General features: G+C 43.9%; 1 protein-coding gene across 2 annotated transcripts in view; it reads left to right on the forward strand.

The window, feature by feature from the left end:
• The window catches only part of Egflam (EGF like, fibronectin type III and laminin G domains), a 167757-nt gene that overhangs the window by 115281 nt on the left and 31415 nt on the right, over positions 1–21061 (forward strand). The window contains exons 7-15 of one of the 2 annotated variants that reach the window (XM_048368573.1): positions 4763–4878; positions 5552–5695; positions 5735–5915; positions 6521–6621; positions 7745–7845; positions 9916–10060; positions 13452–13641; positions 17883–18008; positions 19143–19386. In XM_048368573.1, coding sequence (XP_048224530.1) covers positions 4763–4878; positions 5552–5695; positions 5735–5915; positions 6521–6621; positions 7745–7845; positions 9916–10060; positions 13452–13641; positions 17883–18008; positions 19143–19386 — 1348 coding nt within the window. Of the gene's footprint in view, positions 1–4762; positions 4879–5551; positions 5916–6520; positions 6622–7744; positions 7846–9915; positions 10061–13451; positions 13642–17882; positions 18009–19142; positions 19387–21061 lie in introns of both variants that reach the window. The other variant, XM_048368572.1, reaches the window with a different exon arrangement.

The raw sequence follows: 21061 nt of genomic DNA on the forward strand, positions 1-21061 counted from the left end.
ATATTTGCCAGTCCTGGGGCTGGACTCAGGGCCTGAGACCTGTCCCTGGCTTGTTTTTGCTCAAAGTTAACACTCTACCTCTTGAGCTACAGTGCCACTTTTGGCCTTTTCTGTTTATGTGGTACTGAGGAATTGAACCCAGGTCATCATGCATGCTAGGCAAGCGCTCTACCACCAAGCCACATTCCCAGCCCATCTATCGGATATATATATATATTTTTTTTTGGCCAGTCCTGGGCCTTGGACTCAGGGCCTGAGCACTGTCCCTGGCTTCTTCCCGCTCAAGGCTAGCACTCTGCCACTTGAGCCACAGCGCCGCTTCTGGCCATTTTCTGTATATGTGGTGCTGGGGAATCGAACCTAGGGCCTCGTGTATCCGAGGCAGGCACTCTTGCCACTAGGCTATATCCCCAGCCCCTATCGGATATTTTTTAAATCATCCTTTTATCTACTAATAAAAATGTGTATTTTGTTTATCTTTTTTTCTTATAATGGGCTAACCTCCAAATTTGGTTTGCATTCACACTGTGGCTTGACTATTTTGGTTCTGATGTCTCCTTTTTAATGTTTCTTTTTCTTAATTAACAAAGTGTCAAATAGAAAGAGATAAGTTAGGCTCTTTAATTACAGTAACCCCGGGCTACTGGGAGAGTTCTTATCAATGGCTTGGGCTTGCACATTCTGCACTCTCTTAAAAATGTTGATGAAGGGGCTGTTGATGAATATGGCCTAGTGGCAAGAGTGCTTCCCTCCCATACACGAAGTCTTGGGTTCAATTCCCCAGCACCACATATACAGAAAATGGCCAGAAGTGGCGCTGTGGCTCAAGTGGCAGAGTGCTAGCCTTGAACAAAAAGAAGCCAGAGACAGTGCTCAAGCCTTGAGTCCAAGCCCCAGGACTGGCAAAAGAAAAAAAAAAAAAGTAAGGGATGATTCCCAGATCTGAGTTCAAGCCCCAGTATCAAAAACAACAAATAAACCAGATGCCAGAGCTCACACCTGTAATCCTAGCTACTCAGGAGGCTAAGGTCTGAGGATTTTGGTTTCAAAGCCAGCCCAGGCAGAAAAGTACCCAGGAGATTCTTATCTCCGATTAACATCTCAAAAATCGGAAGTGGAGTTGTGACTAAGAGTGCTAGCCTTGAGCAAAAAAGCTCAGGGACAGCACCTAGGCCCTGAGTTCAAGCTCCACAACTGATTTAAAAGTAAATATATATATATAATGTTGGAGAAAACTTCACGTGAATGATGAATTTGACACTTGAGGTGTTGGAACTGTCTCTTCGCACCAGAGGAAATGAGCAGGGGGCTTCACTTTGGGGAATGGCTATTAGCCTGGATTGTGAGGAAGCATAGGGAATTTGGGATACTGCAAAGGGATCAGGAAGCTGATTTGTTCTACATCAGTTCTGCCACTGGCGATCTCTGGGCAAGTAACATGGCCTTTCTGAGCCTCAGTTTTCTCCCTGTAAGATATGTGCTAACTGATCCCCAATGTCTTTCTGTGAAATTTTGATACAATTTCTTTGTCTCTAAATCCTTTCATTGTTCATACCAATCTAATCATATGCATTATTTCCCTAAACAGAGTAATCTCTGTTTGTAATGTGCCTGAAAAGAAGTAATATTTAGGAAAGCTAGAGAGCTTTATCCATTAGACATTAACCTTCTTTTCACCTGTCAAAATAAACAGAGAAACCGGAACCAATGCCATTCTTATTGTGATACCAATTCATAGCTATAGCTCTGTATTCGTGGTCCTTTTTCTACAAAGGTATTTTTTTCCAGGATGGAGAAGTTCCTAAGGAAAGTGAACAGGAGGCAAGAGAGTTCAGCTACTTAGGTGCTGGAAGCTAGCTTTTTTATGTCCTAAGTTCTTCTAAACATACACTTGTTATTGCCTGATGTGCTGGATGGCAAAATGTGGGTGATAGAGTATTGAAGGAGGAGCCATGTGATCTGATTCAAACCCAGGGTCTTCATCTATTGACACATGACTTAGATTTTAAGACATTTCTCTACTATGGCCTCAGCTGCCATATGTGTGAAATGAGAAGGTTGGACTGGATGCTATCTAAGGTCTCTTCTAACCCCTGTCTTGTAGTTCTGAGTTGGGGAATGGGGCATGATTAGTGGTAGTTTGGGGATAATGTTTAAGTTGATCTTAGTGGCAGAGTCCCACCATGTAAAGCTTTCTGACTATGTAAGTAAATAGGGACTAGTTATTAAATGGATGAGATGGGACCAGACCAAGATAGAGTCCCACCATAGTGCATCATAATAAAGATTATGTTCTCTGTCTATCCCCTGTCTTGGTCCTTGAGTACAGAAAAGTGTTAGTTTCACAAAAGAAAGGAAGAGATATCAAGAGGTCTAAAATCTGGTTCCTATCCTCATGTGGTTCATGGTTGAGTTGATAATACATGGGTAGCATTCTAATCCCAGAAGTCCAGAAGGTATGAATTCCATCTCAGACATCTATTTATGTCCCCAAGCTATGGAAGCTTATTTTGAGTTCACAGTGAGCACATATTTATGGGTGGGTAGATTCTATATTCTGTAGAGTTACTATTTTTTCTTAGAAGAATCTGATGCACTTGTGTTAAAATATTACTTGGTTTGTGTCTGTTGATGGTACAAATTCAGCACTGACTCCACGGAAGGCAAAGTAAAAGGATGGACAGGGTGTATGAATGGAGGCTGGCTGTATGTGTGGAGATAGGTAAGGGGACAGAATGGAAGTGTGGGGAAGACATTAGCCAATGTCTTCGGAGAAGAAAATATAAGATGTGAACTGAGGATATAGCACTCAGAATGCTTATTGATTTGTGCTCAATCCCTACCAATGAAAGAGAGGCGGGGGAGGGAGGAAAGAAAGAAAGAAGGAAAGGAAGGAAGGAAAAAAGAAAGGAAGGAAGGAAAGAGAGAGAGAAAGGAAGGAAAGAAGGGAGGGAGGGAAGACAAGTGGCATTTAGGAAACAACTGGTAGATCAATTTGGCCATAATATGACTTATGAAAAAGAAAAGAAGAAACACAATTTGGAATCAGATTATTAGTAGTATAAATGAAAAGAGAGACCAATGATAGACAGAGATAGATAATCGATATTTTCCTTGCTATTATATCTATATTTGTATCAACCTGTCTAACCCTGTCATTTACTACCTGTAAGTCTTTGAACAAGTAATTTCATTTCTCTGAGTCATTTCTTTTCTGTATTTGGTAAAGTGGGGTAATAATAACAATTTCATAGTATTGTGTGAGCATTAATAGAATCAATGGATAAAATATTTCTGGCACAAAAGGGGGAGGTAGGAGGGAGGAATGAGGGAGGAGGTAACAAACAGTACAAGAAATGTATCCAATGCCTAACGTATGAAACTGTAACCTCTCTGTATATCAGTTTGACAATAAAAATTAAAAAATAATAAAAAATATTTCTGGCACAGATTAAGTTTTCAAATTCTGGAACTATCTGTATAGTGACTTCTAAAGATAACTGGGATTTGAGCAAATGGAAAGACCTTAGATCTAAGTTAGGCTAGATCACTCACAAAGTGTATACTTCTAAGTAAATTGCTTACCCTCTTTTAGCTTCAGTTTACTTATGTGCAAAATGGAAGTAGCTGCACTTAACATTGAAGAATACTGAAAGGTTTTGAAATATATTAGGTATTTAGTAATACTTGTGAAGTAAGAGAGAGGCAGTAAGTTTTAATAAAAAATGATGATGGAGAAAAAGGAAAGGAAAGCAAAGTTTTTATAATGGAGATTATTGTATTCTTGACCAAGGAGTCTAAAAGTTTTCTTGTAGGTAGTAGGGGCAGACTGAAGGTTATTTTTTAGATAGGTACTATGAGATGAAGATGAAGAGAATCGCAGCATTGATATGAGTGTGTTCAAGAATGTCAAGACTGTTAACAAAGCAAGGGAAAACACTCTGGAGGTAGAGAAGCCTACCTAAGGTCAAAAATCAGCTTTCCTATATATACATCACATAATTCTTTTACTACTAAATGGAACCTTCTCAGGGAAATCCAACAATTAGGAATATCTGACATATAGAAATAGAGAATTAGGGAAGGGCAAAGAGAAGAAAGTGGCCCTAGGAAACTAAGAGGCAGGAAGATAGATAAAATAGACACAAAGTTTCTTTGGCTTTTTTTTTTTAATGTGTGTGAAAACATCTGGCCCACAGCTGTGCTGGTAGGCAGATGGCTAGAGAAAACATGTATCCATGTGGAAAGCTGGCATCTGAAGGCTTGGATTTTCAGCTGATGGGTGCACTATTTTAAACCGAGCAGTGGAGAAGTACTGTGGAGAGGGTGAGACATCACTTCCCTCTGTTAACCCACCTCCACCAAGACAAGGTGGTGGGCACACCCTGTTTATACGATGGGGGGGGGGCGGGGGCGGGGAGCCCCCACTGGTTCTCTTCTCTGTAATATTTTTTAACTATGTGACTCAGTTTTTCCTGGGAGTTTGTTGTTTGTTTCTCAGAGAGGGGTCTCCGGTGAACTTTGCCAGTCTTGTCAGCATAAAATGACAGCTCTTTCTGCTGTTGACAGGCATTACTTAACTACCTATGAGAGGAAGCATTTTTTTTTTTCTGATCATGGATGCTTCTCTTCTGTGTTGGATTTCTTGGTTGCTTTCAATACATCCTGACCCGTCCATCAAGTTCTATGGACAACTGAGTTAGAGTAGAAGATGGGATGAAGATGTAAGTTGATAGACAATGTGCTGCTTTTCTTTGTGAAGGTCCCAAAGAGTCAGGAAGTGGTCACTATGGACCTCATTATGCCACTGACACAGGAGCCGGTGAAGATGATGATGGATTTGAAGATGACCTAGATTTGGATATTTCCTTTGAGGAGGTAACAAGACCTTCTGCTCTCAAACCCAGGATTCTTGTGTTTTCTTTGTTGAACAGGCCAGTTAGTCAGTAGACCATCAACATTTTTACTTGACACTTAAATTGGCCCATTTGCTTTCACATGTTTCTCCTGGTCCTGAGCGCAAAAGAGGGCAGGTCATCAATGAGTAGTGGGAATGCAGTAGCCAATCTGATATTGTAGAGCAAACCCTGTTCACACTTGACAATTGGGCAAAAACCAGATGCAGATTTCCCATCCATGGCATTTTATAATCTCAGATAATAAGGGAATAAATGGCTCCTTGACAAAGCAGTGCATCTTTGCATTATCACTTGTGCATCTCATGCATCATGGAGTGAGAATAAGTCATATAATCTCAGCCTTACCACTGATCTTTTGCTTAATACAGAGCAAGGAACTTAAACTCCCAAAGTTTCAAGTTCTTCATCATGAATTGGGTTTGGCGTTACTGCCCTAAGTATTCTCTAGGGTCTTGGGAACTCTTCTAGTGGCCATATTGATCAAAACCCATTGTATTTATAAACTGCTTTGTTGAATGACAACTCCTCCATACAACTAATTAAAGATAATGGAAAAAAAAACCCACACAAATAAAGCAGTCTGATTACTATGTTCTGTGTTTATGCTCAACCCTTTTCCTCTCTACCTTTAGGTCAAACCACTTCCTGCTACCAAAGGAGGGAATAAAAAATTCTTCGTGGAAACCACGATGACATCACTATCTAACCCAAAGACCTTTTCCCAGCTTGTCCCACCTACCTCGGCCTCTCTCCCCGCCACCACAGTGGCAGTGGCTGTCCAGCCGACTCCTGCAGAGCGCAAGGGGAAGAGCAGCGTCCAGCCGACTCCTGCAGAGCGCAAGGGGAAGAACAGCGTAGCTGTGATGTCCAGGCTGTTTGACATGTCTTGTGATGAAACGCTGTGCTCCACGGACAGCTTCTGTGCCAATGATTACACCTGGGGGGGCTCTCGATGCCATTGCAACCTGGGCAAAGGGGGTGAGGGCTGCTCTGAAGGTAAGCTCTGTACAGAGGGGGAGAACATGGCAATGGGCTGCCCAGGTTGAGAGCCAGAGGGAAGTGTGGGGGTGCAAACAGTTCTTGTATAATCCCTTTTGTATGATAATCCCTTTCCTCCATGTACTAGTCATGAAATAAGCTATACAGGGCAGAGCGAGAAGCGGAGTCTAGTGCTTCTAATCTGAAAGTAAGCCCTATTTTTATGAGTGGTCTTTTGGAGCAGCAATTATTCAATAAATCAACAACACAGTACCCACCCACCAAAGTGGACTCTAGTGTTACCATATTAGATAACATTTGGGCCAAATTACATTAAACAAATGTATTACTGGAAAGCTAATGACAGTGTTCTCTAAGATATTAATTTCTTTTTAGAGAAGTAAGTACCAATCTTCAGATTTCCTGTTTCTTCCATAGAGTTTTGGAAGTTCCAAGTCCCTGTGACTGAGACTAGCAGGTGTGAAAGCAGAGAAAGAAAACCAAGTTTAGCAGATTAGAAACAGGTTCTTGCTGCAAGACACCCAGGCAATGCTCCATATTGATTTTCGCCTGTGAAGACATGAGGAAACTGCTTTCTTCCCTGTTATTCTTTTTCTTTTCAGACATTGTTATACAGTATCCTCAATTCTTTGGTCACTCCTATGTAACCTTTGAGCCATTGAAGAACTCCTATCAGGCATTTCAAATTACTCTGGAATTCAGGGTAAGAAGGATTCGTCATTTGATGAGTGTTTATTGGACATCCCCATCCATCAAAAGGGAAGGGATTGGAGAGAGGAAGTAGAAATTATCCAAGATGTAATATGACACTGAGCCTGTCTTTCAAGCCATTCACAAGATCTAGCAGGGATGGTGGGTACAAATGCAGGGATCAGGTCACAGTGAGAGGTGGGTGGGGTTTGAATGTGACAACTATGGAAGGACTTCTTCAAAGGTTCCCAGTGAGAACACTGGAGTATCAGCAATGTTTCTCATAATTGTCATTTCCTCCCAGGCGGGGATTTCAGAATAATACACTCCCCATTGCAAAATCCCTTCTACAGACACCCCAATGTCTCACTTCACTGTGATGTCTGCAACTGAACCTCAAGACAACTGTTCTTTATACACCACCAGCACCCGGTGAGAGCCCAGAAGAGGCTCTAGGGTCTGAATTATGTGTAGATTAGAAATTCAGTCCATGACTTGAGTTTAATGCCATTCATTTAGTATCTCCCAAGAACCAAAAGGTTTGGATTTCTGGAAATAAGACCCTCCTATGATCATGGTTGCAGATTTGAGTATCCAAAAGATGGCTTCTCCTCATCTAAGAAAGTCAGTGTGATCACCAGCTAGGCAATGTGCCAGGTCCTAATAAAAGGAAAGAAGCTAATTTGTATGCTTCCTAGAGGAAAGGAAGAATAGTAGAAAGAATAAGTAGAATGACATTACCTGACTTATGTAATGGTAATCCCTTTGTACATCACCTTTACAATAACAATTTTTAAAAAAGAACCAGTGGAATGAACAGAATGTTGTTTGTTGACAGCAGAAACCCATGCACACAAACTGCATGCTCTCTGTGACCCTGGGCTTTGCACACAGAGCTTTTGGGATGCTCTGCAGGTGTGTGCATCGAGATGAGTAGGAGGCAGGTCAGAGACAGACCCCTTCCTTCCACCTCACTGCTGTTCCTCACACAATGTGTGTATTGTCGCCATTTGTGTAATGAAAATAGGACGGGACTGGAAACCTGGGAATGAATTGGAGTCCTGATGTTTCCAGAAGGCCCTTTGTGGAAGGGGAGGTGGTCATTGTTCATGTGGCTTTTGTTTGTGCACTGACAGGCGGAGGCAGAGGATGGCTTGCTGCTCTACTGTGGAGAGAACGAGCACGGGCGGGGGGATTTCATGTCCCTGGCAATCATCCGACGCACTCTCCAGTTCAGGTAACTCCTGCGCAAAGCCCTGCACATTAAAAAAACCATACAAAACAAAACATACTATTGGTGTTTTGTTGTGTGGATGCAATATGGACAGAGGGATTCCAGTACCTAAGTGACTCATGTGAAAAGAAGTGTGGGGGTCAGTTTCCTAGATGCTGGTGTGTCAGGTCTGACGGGGAACCTTGGAGTTGGGGACCCTGGTCACCATTCACTCACTTAACAGCAAATAGGCCTGGCGCACCCTTGCACAGTGTGGGTGAGCTGTGGGCCAGGGGCCAAACCTCTTTTACTTCTGGAGCTCAAGCAGATTCAATGGGAAGAAGGGTGGGATCTTCTCTTAGACTTCTTTGTGGCAAATAGGACTGGTAGCCATGGAGGGCAAAGAAGTGTCTAGAGTCTTCCAAGAATTCACAGAGGCTCAAAGCTTGTCCTTGTTTCCCCAGGAGCTTGTGATGAGCCCACTGGGTTTTCTCTTCTGCCCTGATCGTATTTCCCCCAGCACACTGTCGAAGTTGCTGTTAGTTACTGTGTGATCTTCCAGGGGCAAAGTTAGGTAGAGCATGAGCAACGCACACAGCGCCTACTTGTAAATAATCAATGGGCATTGGCCTTGACCTTCTTTATGATGCATTGGCTAAGGTCTTGGTGGTGCCATCTCCAAACCTATTTCCTTTTAAGAATAGGAGAGAGACTGACTGAGTTCATCCACATTTAGAACAGTGTCTGCTCCCAGCATGCATTCAATAAGCATCAACCGTTATTATATCCTTAAGTTATTTCAGCCCAGTCCTATGGGTTGTTGGAGAATGTACAGCTTCCCAATCGGGGTAGAAAACGGGTCTCCATTCTTTGATATAGTGGTTCCTGGAAGTTGTATGGTGCCTCCTGCAAAATTGTGGCAGTGGTTCTAACTTCCTGGGGCTCCAGCACTTGGAGGATGGGGTAACACCATAGTATCAGCTGGTAGCAGCTCTCCCTCTCTTTTACTGAGTGATGCTGGTGTGCACTTCTATGAAGCTTGTCCTTCTATCCCACCCTAGTGAGGGTCATGAGACACAGGAAAGCCATGAGTGACGGGCTGCCGGCGACGCGGGTCCTAACCTGGACCACAGCCATCCTGCTTTCTTCACAGGAAGCAATCTCAATGGCCATGTGGAAATGGCATCATGGGAACTTAGAAAGTGATAAGAAAGGACAGAATTTCTCCCTGTCAGATGTAGTGTCTATTGGGCACTGTGGGACATGGGGAAGTTGGGAATAAAACACAAACCACAGCATATTGCACCCAACTAAGCATGCTCCTCCTCTGCCCACACCCCGTCCTGAGCCAGAGCCTCCTGTGGAAACTCCTCCTCTATGTGGGCCCAGCAGAGCACAGATGGCAGGCCTGGTCTGCTTGCCAAAATGAGTGTGAAGACTGTATTTCCACAACTTATTAATATTACAGAGACTGCTGTTTGAGAGTTGAGAGAATCCCCAGAGAAATCCCCAGAAGCGGAGTGGCTCATGCTTGAATTCTTTGCACCTTGAATCTAACTTGAAGCATCTGGGAACTCTGGAAAAGAGACAGGGCCTTACAGCCTGCCATCTTCTGAGCACCAGAAACAAGGAGGTTAGGAAGGTTCCCACACACGGCAGATTAAGGATGAGTAGACCGAGAGCATCCCAGGGAAGAGGCCTGACTCTCTCTCCTGAGTCTAGAATTCAATATTCTTGTTTTGTTTTGTTTTTGTTGCCAGTCCTGGGGCATGGACTCCGGGCCTGAGCACTGTCCTTGGCTTCTTTTTGCTCAAGGCTAGCACTCTACCACTTGAGCCACAGCGCCACTTCCGGCTTTTTTCTATGTATGTGGTGCTGAGGAATCGAACCCAGGGCTTCATGTATATGAGGCGAGCACTTTACCACTAGGCCATATTCCCAGCCCCTAGAATACAATATTCTTGATATCTACAGGCAAAACGCCAAACAGATGGACTTTACAAGAAGCCATTGTCCTGCAGTGATGTCCATAGTGTCTAAAAGCATAATGAATGAGTCGATTCTAGAATCCTCTTCCCTTTTTGTCTCCCACAGGTTTAATTGTGGAACTGGAGTTGCCATCATCCCAAGTGATAGCAAAATCAAACTGGGAGCGTGGCACACCGTCACACTCTACAGAGATGGGCTGAGTGGACTGCTGCAGCTGAACAACGGCACCCCTACCTCAGGCCAGTCCCAGGTGAGCGCACACCCTGCCCACCCAGCCACCACCTAACTTTAGGACCTGGAGAAGGCTCACTGCTGACGGCTGAGGCAGAATGCATGCGAATGCTGTATGGGCAAACTCCAGAGGGCCATTTCTCCTCATGGCCCCACACAACTGACTTCCAGTGGCTTCCTGCTTGGCCTTGCCCCTCAAGCTTGCAGGTATACATCCCCTCCATGCCCACTGGAGATTTGGCACACAAGGACACACCAGCAAGGCACAGACACACACTTTCTGCAAAGGCATCAAAGCCAGAGGTTGAGAAAGGCAGATCCTGAAAGGACAGAACTCATCATTCATGTCAAACACAGTTTTTTTTTTTTTAAAAAAAGATATGTTGCAACACTGTGGCTTTACAAAATGCTTCCAGAGGACATCCATGGTTCCATATGCAGGAATGAGCTGCGCATCCACCTTACTGGGGAAGCCAGCCTTGCGAGAAGTGGTAAAATAATTTCACCAATCACTGAGGTATTCACATATTTTGTTATGTTCCTGGTAATTTGAGATCTGTGTTTAGAATCAACAGTTTGAATTAGCAACCTGCTGGGGAACCAAGCCTGTAATTATAATCAAGCAGGTATCTGTATTCTCTGAGGAAAAATGTAGCAAGAAATCCTTTGTGTATATGTCTGAGTTTTCCTCCCTGCCTGGACTCTTCACTACTGTGTTGGCCAACATGTAAAGGGCTATCTATGCCTTTGTGACTGACCGGCAGACAGAATTCTTTTGGGCTGAATGGTTTCAAAGGAACTAGGATCCCAATATACTGAATGTTAATCCAAGGAAATTGTTTAGGTCCTATTGCTAGGGATAAAAAAAGACAAAGTGACTCAAAACCTGATCTGTAATATTAACATGATAAAATAAAGTTTGATAGGAATAAAGAAACTTAAAACTTAGGTCCAAAATACTAAGCCTGAATAGGATGGGAAACAACTCATGTGAAAATGTCTTATGATTTAAAGGAATGCAATAAAAGCAAAGAACTGCCTGTGTGTTAACAAGAAAGCATAGGCTACATTAGCAAAGGAATAACATCTAGAAAAGGTGAGGTTGTTATATTTTTCTAGCCCAGTGACTCTAATGGTGACTCTAGTGCTCTAAAAGGATTGTATTCTTTTCTGTGAGGAGCTTCTAAGTTGGTGGCAGACAAATTGGAGCACATTCAAGAGAGGAGCAGTAGTCATCCAAACAGGAAGATGACTTGAAATCCCTTCAATGACTGATTGTAGGACCATTGTTTAGTTTGGAGCAGGCTAGAGGAGGGCCTGGGTGGTGGCTTTTCATTAGAGTCAAAAGGAAGTCTTGTAGAGGAAACATTTATACTCTGGGCCCTGAAGGCTGAGGACTTTGGGAGACCATATTTAGCTTCACCAAGCCTACCCAGCCGCCCAAAGTTGAACCTAGGTGTGGCAAACCATCTCAAGATGATAGTTCCTTGCCCATGGGGGTGTTTAAAAAGGCATTCACCTAAACTATTGATAAAGATGTTCAAGAAATCCAGGGCTGGGGATATGGCCTAGTGGCAAGAGAGCTTGCCTCGTATACATGAGGTACTGGGTTCGATTCCCCAGCACCACAAATACAGAAAACGGCCAGAAGTGGCGCTGTGGCTCTAGTGGCAGAGTGCTAGCCTTGAGCAAAAGGAAGCCAGGGACAGTGCTCAGGCCCTGAGTTCTAGGCCCAGGACTGGCCAAAAAAAAAAAAAAAGAAAAAGAAATCCAGCAACCCCTCTGAGTTAGAAGAATGAGATTAGATGAATTTCATCTTTTTTGTTGTGATTCCAATGTTCCTCCGCTTTTTTTGAGGTATGAGAATGAATGATAAAATCAGTTAATATTACTGATGCTAGGGTGGAAGTTTGCCTCTGGACCACTGGGAGCTGCTGAGAAAGTCATACAGGTCAACCCACCAATGTGGAAAGCTTAATAAACTATCTTGAAACACATTCTCTATTAAGGTGGTTCCCCAGAAAGAGGTGTAAGGTAAGGAGTGTATTTAGAAAGTGCTCTCTGAGAAACTGGGAAAGGGAGAGAAGTTGGGCAAAGAACAGGAAATGATATCTCAGAAACAATTCATCAGAATATGGTTTCAGTTTGGTTCCAGAGGGAAGTTTGGGGATGTGTTATATGTTAGAGTTACCCCAAACTGTTAAGGGCTGTCCTGGTGGAATACAACCTCTATAGAACTTCCGTTTCTCTACATAGGCAGGCTCCAGAGACCTGGCGGTAACTCATCAGATAAAGGTAAAGGTCAGACTCAGAGGTCCTCTTCCCCTGTCCATAATATGCTTAGAGATGCTCTAGAAAGAATTTGAACTTCAGGCCTCTTGCTTTAGTCCTGGATCAGGAGACAAGACCAGAAGGGTGAGGATGGGATCCAGAAGTAAATTATGAGACTCTTGATGAAATAAACCAAAGAGCCTTTAGTTGATCTAATGAAAGCAGATGTTTAGTGGCTGGCAAACAATGAATCCTTACAAACCCTGCAAGCACCATTCAAGCTACTGCTGACAAATGTTAACGAACTGCGTATTTAAAAAGATAAAACAATACGAGGTTTCTACTTGTAAACACTTGCTTAAAGGATGCAGATTATATTTCAGTGGCTCACATTTTATAAATTCTGGCAACACGCCTTCCTCCAACTCTCATTTTTAATTCTTTAATCTGAGTGAATAAGACATATCTGGAATAAAAATAAATTAGAGTGTCCAAGTGTGTCTTAATTTCCTTCTACCTAGTGCACAGCCCTGTATTCTTATAAGCTCAAGCCTGTAATCCAGATTGTAGATTAGTCTAATATTGGAAATTTCCTTGCCTCACTATGTTAACAACATTTAAAGCCATATCTATAAACAAGTTTTGAAATATTATGTAATGCAATCTGTTGGGCAGTGACCTTCATAGCACACGATCCTCACAGCACAGTGTGCGAAGGTGACTCTGGGAGGGAAAGGCTAGCACTTAGCCTACATACATATAAAGTTAGAATTGCCATCTTGGGGGAGGCAGCCACGCATGGGCCCTCTGGCCCATCCAAGGTACACAATTAATTGGTGTCAGGACTGGAAAGAGAAAGATTGTTTTTGCATCCCAGCATGATCCAGAGCCTGCTGGGTTGGTCTTGGCTTTGACCTTCGTCCTCCCTTTTCAGGCATTCCACTTGTCCTTCCAGAAGTCTAGTCCTCAGCAGGTCAGTGAGTTCTCTCAGTGGGAGCCTAGGTCTCATTTTCTAGGAGGTCTATGTACTAAAGACAAACAACCCCCTGGGGCTATAAACTGCCTTTTCCCTCCACAAATTCTGTTGTGTTTGGCTTTTGGTTTCATTAGTGAGACACAAATATCCCTCTTTCTTAAAGGGCCAGTACAGTAAAATTACCTTCCGGACACCTCTCTACCTTGGTGGAGCTCCCAGCGCTTACTGGCTGGTGAGAGCAACAGGGACAAACCGTGGCTTTCAAGGCTGTGTGCAGTCACTTGCTGTGAATGGGAAGAGGATTGACATGAGGCCCTGGCCACTGGGCAAAGCGCTCAGTGGAGCTGATGTGGGTAAGTAGCTTGTGAGGCTGCCTTTCAGGCTGGAGCCAGGGGCAGAGGATAAGTAGCAACCCAGTTACAGTCTTGGGGAGATAGGTAAGACAGAACTTCAGAAAGGAGGTGGGTCCAAGTTGGTGCTCTGCAGATATGTATGTTAAGTCTACATTCCAAGATATGGTACATCGCTGACAGCAGTAGGGAGATGACTCAGTCAAATTCTGTGACTATGACACTGTGCCAGGGATTTGGCAACGGAATACTACAGACTACATGGGTTAAACACAAGAAACATATTTTCTTAAGGTCTGGTGAGGTTACAAGTCCAAAGTCAAGATTTCTCCAGAGGCCTTTCTTGTGGCATGTTGATAGCTGGCTGTCTTCTTTCTGCATCCTCCAGGATCTTTCCTATGTGTCTACAGACCCAGTATACAGACCCTCCTGTCTCTCTGTAGATCTAAACTCCTTCCTTTACCAAGGATATCAGTAGAATGGAGTTCGAGCCCTATACTTGTAATTTCAATTACTTCTTCAAAGGCCCCATTTCCAAACAGAGACGTGATTCACCAAGTAATCACATAAGTCAATGCAAAACGACACCTGGGATTGAATGTTACCAAGACACCTATGATAAGAGTTGAGTCAGGGAAAGTGTGTGTGAGGAATTTAACAAATAGTAAGAGTACAAGTTTGAATGTAGAGGAGAGAGGGAAGGTATTTCCAATCACCATCAATGGCTTGTTCCAATGAGAGAAGGAAGGAGCAATAGGTACCACTGTGTAATTTATGTTTGAAAAAGACCCTCACCTGTAGTTAGCCAGAGAGAGGTATTCTGTGGGATCATGGTGATGGGCTGGGAAGACGGTGTTCTATGCTGGTAGTAGTAGTGGTAGAGACAGGAATGGACTGGACAGATGGTAGGGAGAAAAACAGGTAGGCTCAAGTTATGGGTTTGGGGCTAAGAAGCAAGGAGATGATTCAGTGTTTATGGTTTCCTTAACATTCCCCAACTCATGATAGTCTGCCTCCATTTTCCTCTTTGAGGGGCTAATTCTCTATTGTACCTCACCATCGTCTAGCCCAGATCTACTCAAAAATTGCCCTATAACAGCCAGACAGCTGTAAAAGCAATTGCGCACATTCTTCCTACTTCCCTGAGACTGGTCACCAAAATTCTCTTTTCCAAAGCTGAAGGGTATGGGGCACACCTGGAAGTCAACTAGCTGGCCCCACCTGTTTCTCAGTCTTGGGGTCACGTGTGGCTAAGGTGGCACCGCCTAACAACAACGCACAGCTGCTACAAGTGTCTTTGGTCATAACCCGGAGGTGATTCTGTGGGCTGTGACGCCCCGGCTCTCATGCCTCCCCTTCCTGCCGATCTTAGACCTGATTGGCTCCTGTGCCTTATATTAGTGGCACGTACTTCCCCAATAAACGAGATCTTGCGCTGTCTTGACTCCCAGGTTGTCTGATTGTTCTCCAGTGAGGGAGGGCTAGGTGCGGGCAGTCTGCCGACCCTTTCCTTTCTTGGCTCGTCTGGTTGGGGCATTCCTTCCCTGTCTCTCCCGCAGGTCAGGGGAGTGGGGGGAGGGGGAGACTAGAGACCCTGACAGAAGGGTTCTTCCTTCTTCATGTTGTGGACTCTGTGTAATGTGGTAGAACCGTGTATGGCAGACTGCTGTTTTCATTTCATTGTTTTCTTTTCTTCTTTGTTGCTAGTCCTGGCAACTCAGGGCCTGCACAGTTCCTGGCTTACTTTTGCTCAAGGCTAGCACTCTGCCACTTGAGCCACAGCACCACTTCTGGCCTTTTCTATATATGTGGTGCTGGGGAATCAAACCCAGGACTTCATGTATACGAGGCAAGCACTCTCGTCATTATTTTATTTTCATTTCCTATTTTCCTACTGAGAATTGAACATAGGAACTTATATTCGCCAAGGATGAGCTCTACCACTTCAATTCTGTTTTTTGGTAAATGCAGAAAATAATATGCATTATAATAGGAAACAACTATATTGGCATACGGCTCTAAAATATTTTACAGTTTTGACAGCACAATAATAAATTGCTTGTTTATAAAGCACAAAAGGACAGGATTATTTAATGGTGGGTGAAATCACTACATTATATCAAAGTAGCAATGAACATAAATGATATTGTAAGATATCTGCAACAAATGGAATGTGACAGCTGTGCGGTCTGTTGGTCCCAAGTCAGGAGAATGGCTGAAGCCACATACGTGCTCCGTGCCTCATTAGTCCAAGAGGGCTGAGGGGCTGCTCAGCGACAGTGTCTGCTTAGAACGTCCAAGGGCCTGAGTTTAAACCCCAGCACCAAATCAAATAACAACCAAGTTGAAATAAAAAGAAAAAATATTGAGGGAAGGAGAATGATAAAAGGGGTGAGACTGATTGGAAATATAAACATGTATGGAAATAAAATAATAAAATCCCACTCCCCCCCAATATAACTTAATGAGAGCTAATAATAATAATTTTTTTAAAGTTAGGTGCCAGTGGCTCATGCCTGTAAACTTAGATAGATACTCATATGGCTGAGATCTGAGGATCATGGTTCAAAGCCAGCCCTGACAGGAAAGTCCTATCTCCAATTAACCACAGAAAAAGCCAGAAGTGGGGCTGTGGCTCACGTGGCAGAGTGCTGGCTGTAAGCAAAAGGAGCTCAGGGACAGCGCCCAGGCCCTGCATTCAACCACAGGAACAGAAAAACATAAAAAAATGAAAATAATAGCAATCATAATTTTAACAGTTGAAGGGAATACTGAATCCCAGTAAGTAGACAGGGAAACTACAGGCATCATATTTTCCCCATAGAAATTCATAGCCTCCCTTGGCTTTAGTTTCTCTCCCATTTAAGCTAATGCCTTGGGTGCCATTCCTCTGCCACCCACTGGCGTGGGACCTCGGGAACCTCTCCCCTGTCTGTCAAGGTTGGATTCTCTGGCTGGCTTTCAAGACCCCAGCAACACTCTTTCCTCTCTACAAAATAGTACAATGCAAAAGACACATGGAGTCATTTCTTCTGCATGCGTCGAAAACCACCCAAGGAGACCCCACTTTTCCTGCAGGATCTGAAAAAATGGTGGGATGTGAGGCTCTGTGACAGTCTGGCTCTCAAAGCTATTGTGCCTGTGGCAGCTGTGTGTGTGCTGGGGCCGTGTGTTCAGAGCTGCGGCTGAAGAGAGACCACAATCACTAACACCTGAACTTCTGATGGTGGCCAGCTGGAAGGCACAGAGACTCGCCTGCCCCAGCCAGCAAAGCAAAGCATCATGGGTTTTTAATTACATCCTTTAGCATCCTCTGAAGCCAGTTTTCTGCCTACTAAGAGGCAAAGCCCTTCCACCCCATTCCTACAAAAAGTGTTTAATATTTTCCCGATAGTTTTGGGTGAGACTGTGGTCCATCTGTCTCACTCATTTCTTACACATAAAGAGAAAAGGAAGGGGAAAAAAATTGAAAGCCCAAGACAAGTCCATTTGTTCATACTTCATTTGATACTTTTTATGGCTGTGGACCTCAGGACCTCTAGCTTGTTAGGCTGGTGTTCTATCACTTGAGCCATGTTCCCAGTCCTCAGCTGGTGACCTTGAAAATGGCAAAGTGTGACCTTCAGGGAGTTCTGGGACGTGTGTTGCATAGAATGAACCCACATGACCTGACTCTCTTAGCATTGCTCACTGCGAGCTCCCTTCCTGACACTCATAAGACAACTGCAGCTGGAGAGACAAGGATTCTAGAACCCACAGGCTAAGGTACTGTGGAGAGCACCCCCATCTCCCTGCCCCAGACAGGAATCCACAGGACAAGAAGTTAATGAGCTTAGGTAGATGCTTAAGTCCTTCAGTGAGTATCTTGCTTGCCTAAGCTTTGAACCAAGGCAGCCATACTTAAGCTAATTGGGGTCACACACATCAAGATGCTCGTAACATACCCCCTGGTGCAGGAACAATGGGGAGATGGATTAAAGCAGATACAGTTCAGTCATTGGTGGCCATAAAATTACCCAGCGGTTTATTATTTGATTTATTATGTCCAACATGGTTATTTTTTTAAGTCTCTGTGGCGTTGCATAAAGAACAAGCCAAAATCAAATTGAAAGTGTGGATTGCTCTTCTGAAAGCTGGCTTGAACTGCACAGAGGGACAGATGAGCTCTGTGTGTCTGGGGCCGTGTGTGTGGTATGGCCCAGGCAGCCTTCTGACCTGGCTCTGTTTTCCTGCTTTGTCTGTAGGGGAATGCAGCAGCGGAGTCTGCGATGAGGCCTCTTGCATCAACGGTGGCACCTGTGCAGCCATCAAAGCGGACTCCTACATTTGTCTCTGTCCTCTGGGGTTCAAAGGTCGACACTGTGAAGCCGGTGAGAAAGAAGCAAGTTGATGGCGGTTCCTAGCTGCATGCTAATTCACATGGCTGTAACTTGTCAGCAGTGTACTTGTAGCAAAGCCTTGTATGTTGTTACAGGCTCAAGGTTGCTGGTTGGGAGCTATGGAAGTGTCTCTGAGTGCCAGAGTTGTAAACCAACTAAAGCCGCTCCTTTTGAGATGCTGAGTGTGGGTGGCCTTCCAAACCCTTTAGCAAGCCTGCATTTGGGTGGTTTATTTCAGATCGAAGTCAAAGCATTTAAGCTCCTCTTCTTTGGGGTATTTGGGAATTCCATAGAAAAAGATTGAGCAACACAGAAATTAACATGTGATAAGACCAAAAAGTGCTTTTATTTTTCCTTCTTTATGCTGTTCTGTCAACACAGCATAAATCTTCCATAAATCTATACACATACACATGTATGTATTTATCAGTCACCCACACCCACACCCACACAGACACCCATAACACACAGACACATGAACAATACCTGAGCATTTTAAAGAGTGTGGAAAACGATGTGGGCTGTTTTAAACATGCTTTAATTTTTCATAAGAATCTAAAAATGTAAAAGCAAAGTAAAACAACCTGGGCTCAAAAGTCATCAAAGTTCAATGCTTGTTTCATGTTTGGACCTAAAATGCTACCCTAGGGAATTTTTTTTTAACTCTATAATCTCATGTCCCTAGAAAGAGTGTGTGAGTCAGAGTAAGCCATTGCTGTTGCATGCAAACCCATGCTTGAGTAGCCAGAGTAAAAGCGGATTCTTTCTTGCACACATTCCAAAGCACTGCAGCTGAGAGTGTGGGGGCAAACCTGGTCTATGCAGCCATTCAGGGACATCAGTCTCCACCATGGAGGGTCTTAGATCCTCCAGTGAGTCCAGCCTGCAGCCAGCATGGAGTGAAGAATACAGGGGGGATGGAGGGAAGTTTTAGGGACCAGACTTGGGGTGCTGTAGAACACTTTCATCCTATTCCAGTGGCTAGACCTCAGTCATGTTACCCATCTAACTACAGAGCATCTAGGAAGTCTTGTGTAGGCCTGCACTAAGGAGGAAGGGAATCCAGCCCTGGGCACACAGCTCACCAATACACATTGAGTTCTAACATCATGCTTGTTTCTCCAGCCTTCACCTTGACCATTCCTCACTTCCGAGAGTCTCTGCGATCCTATGCTGCCACACCCTGGCCCCTGGAGCCCCAGCATTACCTTTCCTTCACGGAGTTTGAGATCACATTTCGGCCAGACTCGGGAGATGGTGTCCTGCTGTACAGCTATGACACAGGCAGTAAGGACTTCCTGTCCATCAACATGGTGGGGGGCCACGTGGAGTTCCGCTTTGACTGTGGCTCTGGGACTGGTGTTCTCAGGTAAGGCATGAGACCTTTTGCTCTCCATCCAAAAGCTCAGGGCCTGGGCACTGTCCATGACTCTTTTGCTCAAGGCTAGCACTCTACCACTTTGATCCACAGTACCACTTCTGGGTTTTGAGTGGTTTATTGGAGATAAGAGTCTCATGGTCTTTCCTGCTCTCACTGGTTTTGAACCATGATCCTCAGATCTCAGTCTTGTAAGTAGCTAGGATTACAAGCATGAGCCACCAATGCCTGGCTCTTTCATATAGTTTTAAGACTCAAGTTCAAGGGTCACTAATCAAGTAGAGACATTCTTTTTATTCCTACATTTGTCTAGTTGTTCTCTTTCAAAACTCACTAGGATGTGTGTAATGGAGTGCTGCAACAGGCAACCAGTTAGTCTGTTGTTTTAAAGGGTATTGTGGGCTGTATTCAATCACTGTTTGTATTGCTAGGCTGTCAGTTTTAGAAAAAGTATTGAGTGAGATGGTACTGTCATGTATCAACCTTAACTGCTCGTTGTTCTTCATGGCTGATGGGAAACGCTCTCTGCATTAAGTCAACAGTTGTAAAGAAGGATGGTTTGCTTTTGTCCTTGGGGCTGAATTCTTACACAGCAGTGACACCTCCTACCTTGGGAAATGGACATTTCTGTACCTCTAAGTTATGCAAAAACATCCTATATCTCAAGACAACTTTTCTGGGTATTTAATTGATTAAATTTACATATGATTATGCAAAAGAGCCAGAGCAATTCACTTAAAACTATATGTCAAGTGTGGAAGGGAACACACCTTGACTATCGCCTTGGGCTTTGAATTGCTACTCCAGGATAAGGAGGAATTCAAAGGAGCTCTGGGGGTTCAGGGCCTCCGTGGCCTCGTCCTGCACATGTTGCCCCCTCCACCTTGTTCCTCTGTAGTGGCAGTGATGTGGGGTGACAGGGGTGCTAAGACCCTGCAAATTCCATTTCTTATTTCTTGGCTTGAACTCAGGACGTGGGCACTGTCCCTGAGCTTCTTTTGCTCAATGCTAATGCCCTGCCACTTGAGCCACAGCTCCATTTTCAGCTTTTTCTGAGTAGTTTATGGGAGATAAGAGTCTCCTGGACTTTCCCACTCAGGCAGGGTTTGAACTGTGATCTTCAGATCTCAGCCTTGTAAGTAACTAGGCTTACAGGCATGAGTCACCAGCCCTTGGTCTAAGAAGCCTATTTTTGATGAGTGATGTCTTTAATTTTTTAATGTAAGATATTGTTTTACTAGCTATCAGGAAAAGTGCTTAAAAAGATTTATTGCATGAAAATGAGGCAAGCGTTGCCAAAGAACAAACTACATCTTCCTTGTCCCCTCCTGTGCGTGGAGTGACCTCACAGCAGAGACAGATCGCTATTAAAGTTTTAGATGCCTCTTTGGAAAATGGACTTAGAAGCTGTTTATCTTGAAATCATTTCAAAGATTTAACAAAGGAAATTCAGTGAAAGCTTGAAATTACAGGAAGTTATGGAATTGGCCAAACCATTTAACTTTAGGGAAAAGATAGAGTGGTCAAAATCATTATGAACTTAATTCAAAAATGCAGACAATTAGAATGGGCTCTCGATGTCTGTGATCGATATGACTATGCAGGGGAAGGCGGTGTATTGACAGCCGATGACCTCGGCAGGACAGGAACATGACAACCACGAGGT

Source organism: Perognathus longimembris, chromosome 19, assembly GCF_023159225.1.
Source record: "Perognathus longimembris pacificus isolate PPM17 chromosome 19, ASM2315922v1, whole genome shotgun sequence".
NCBI classification, from domain to species: Eukaryota; Metazoa; Chordata; class Mammalia; order Rodentia; family Heteromyidae; genus Perognathus; species Perognathus longimembris.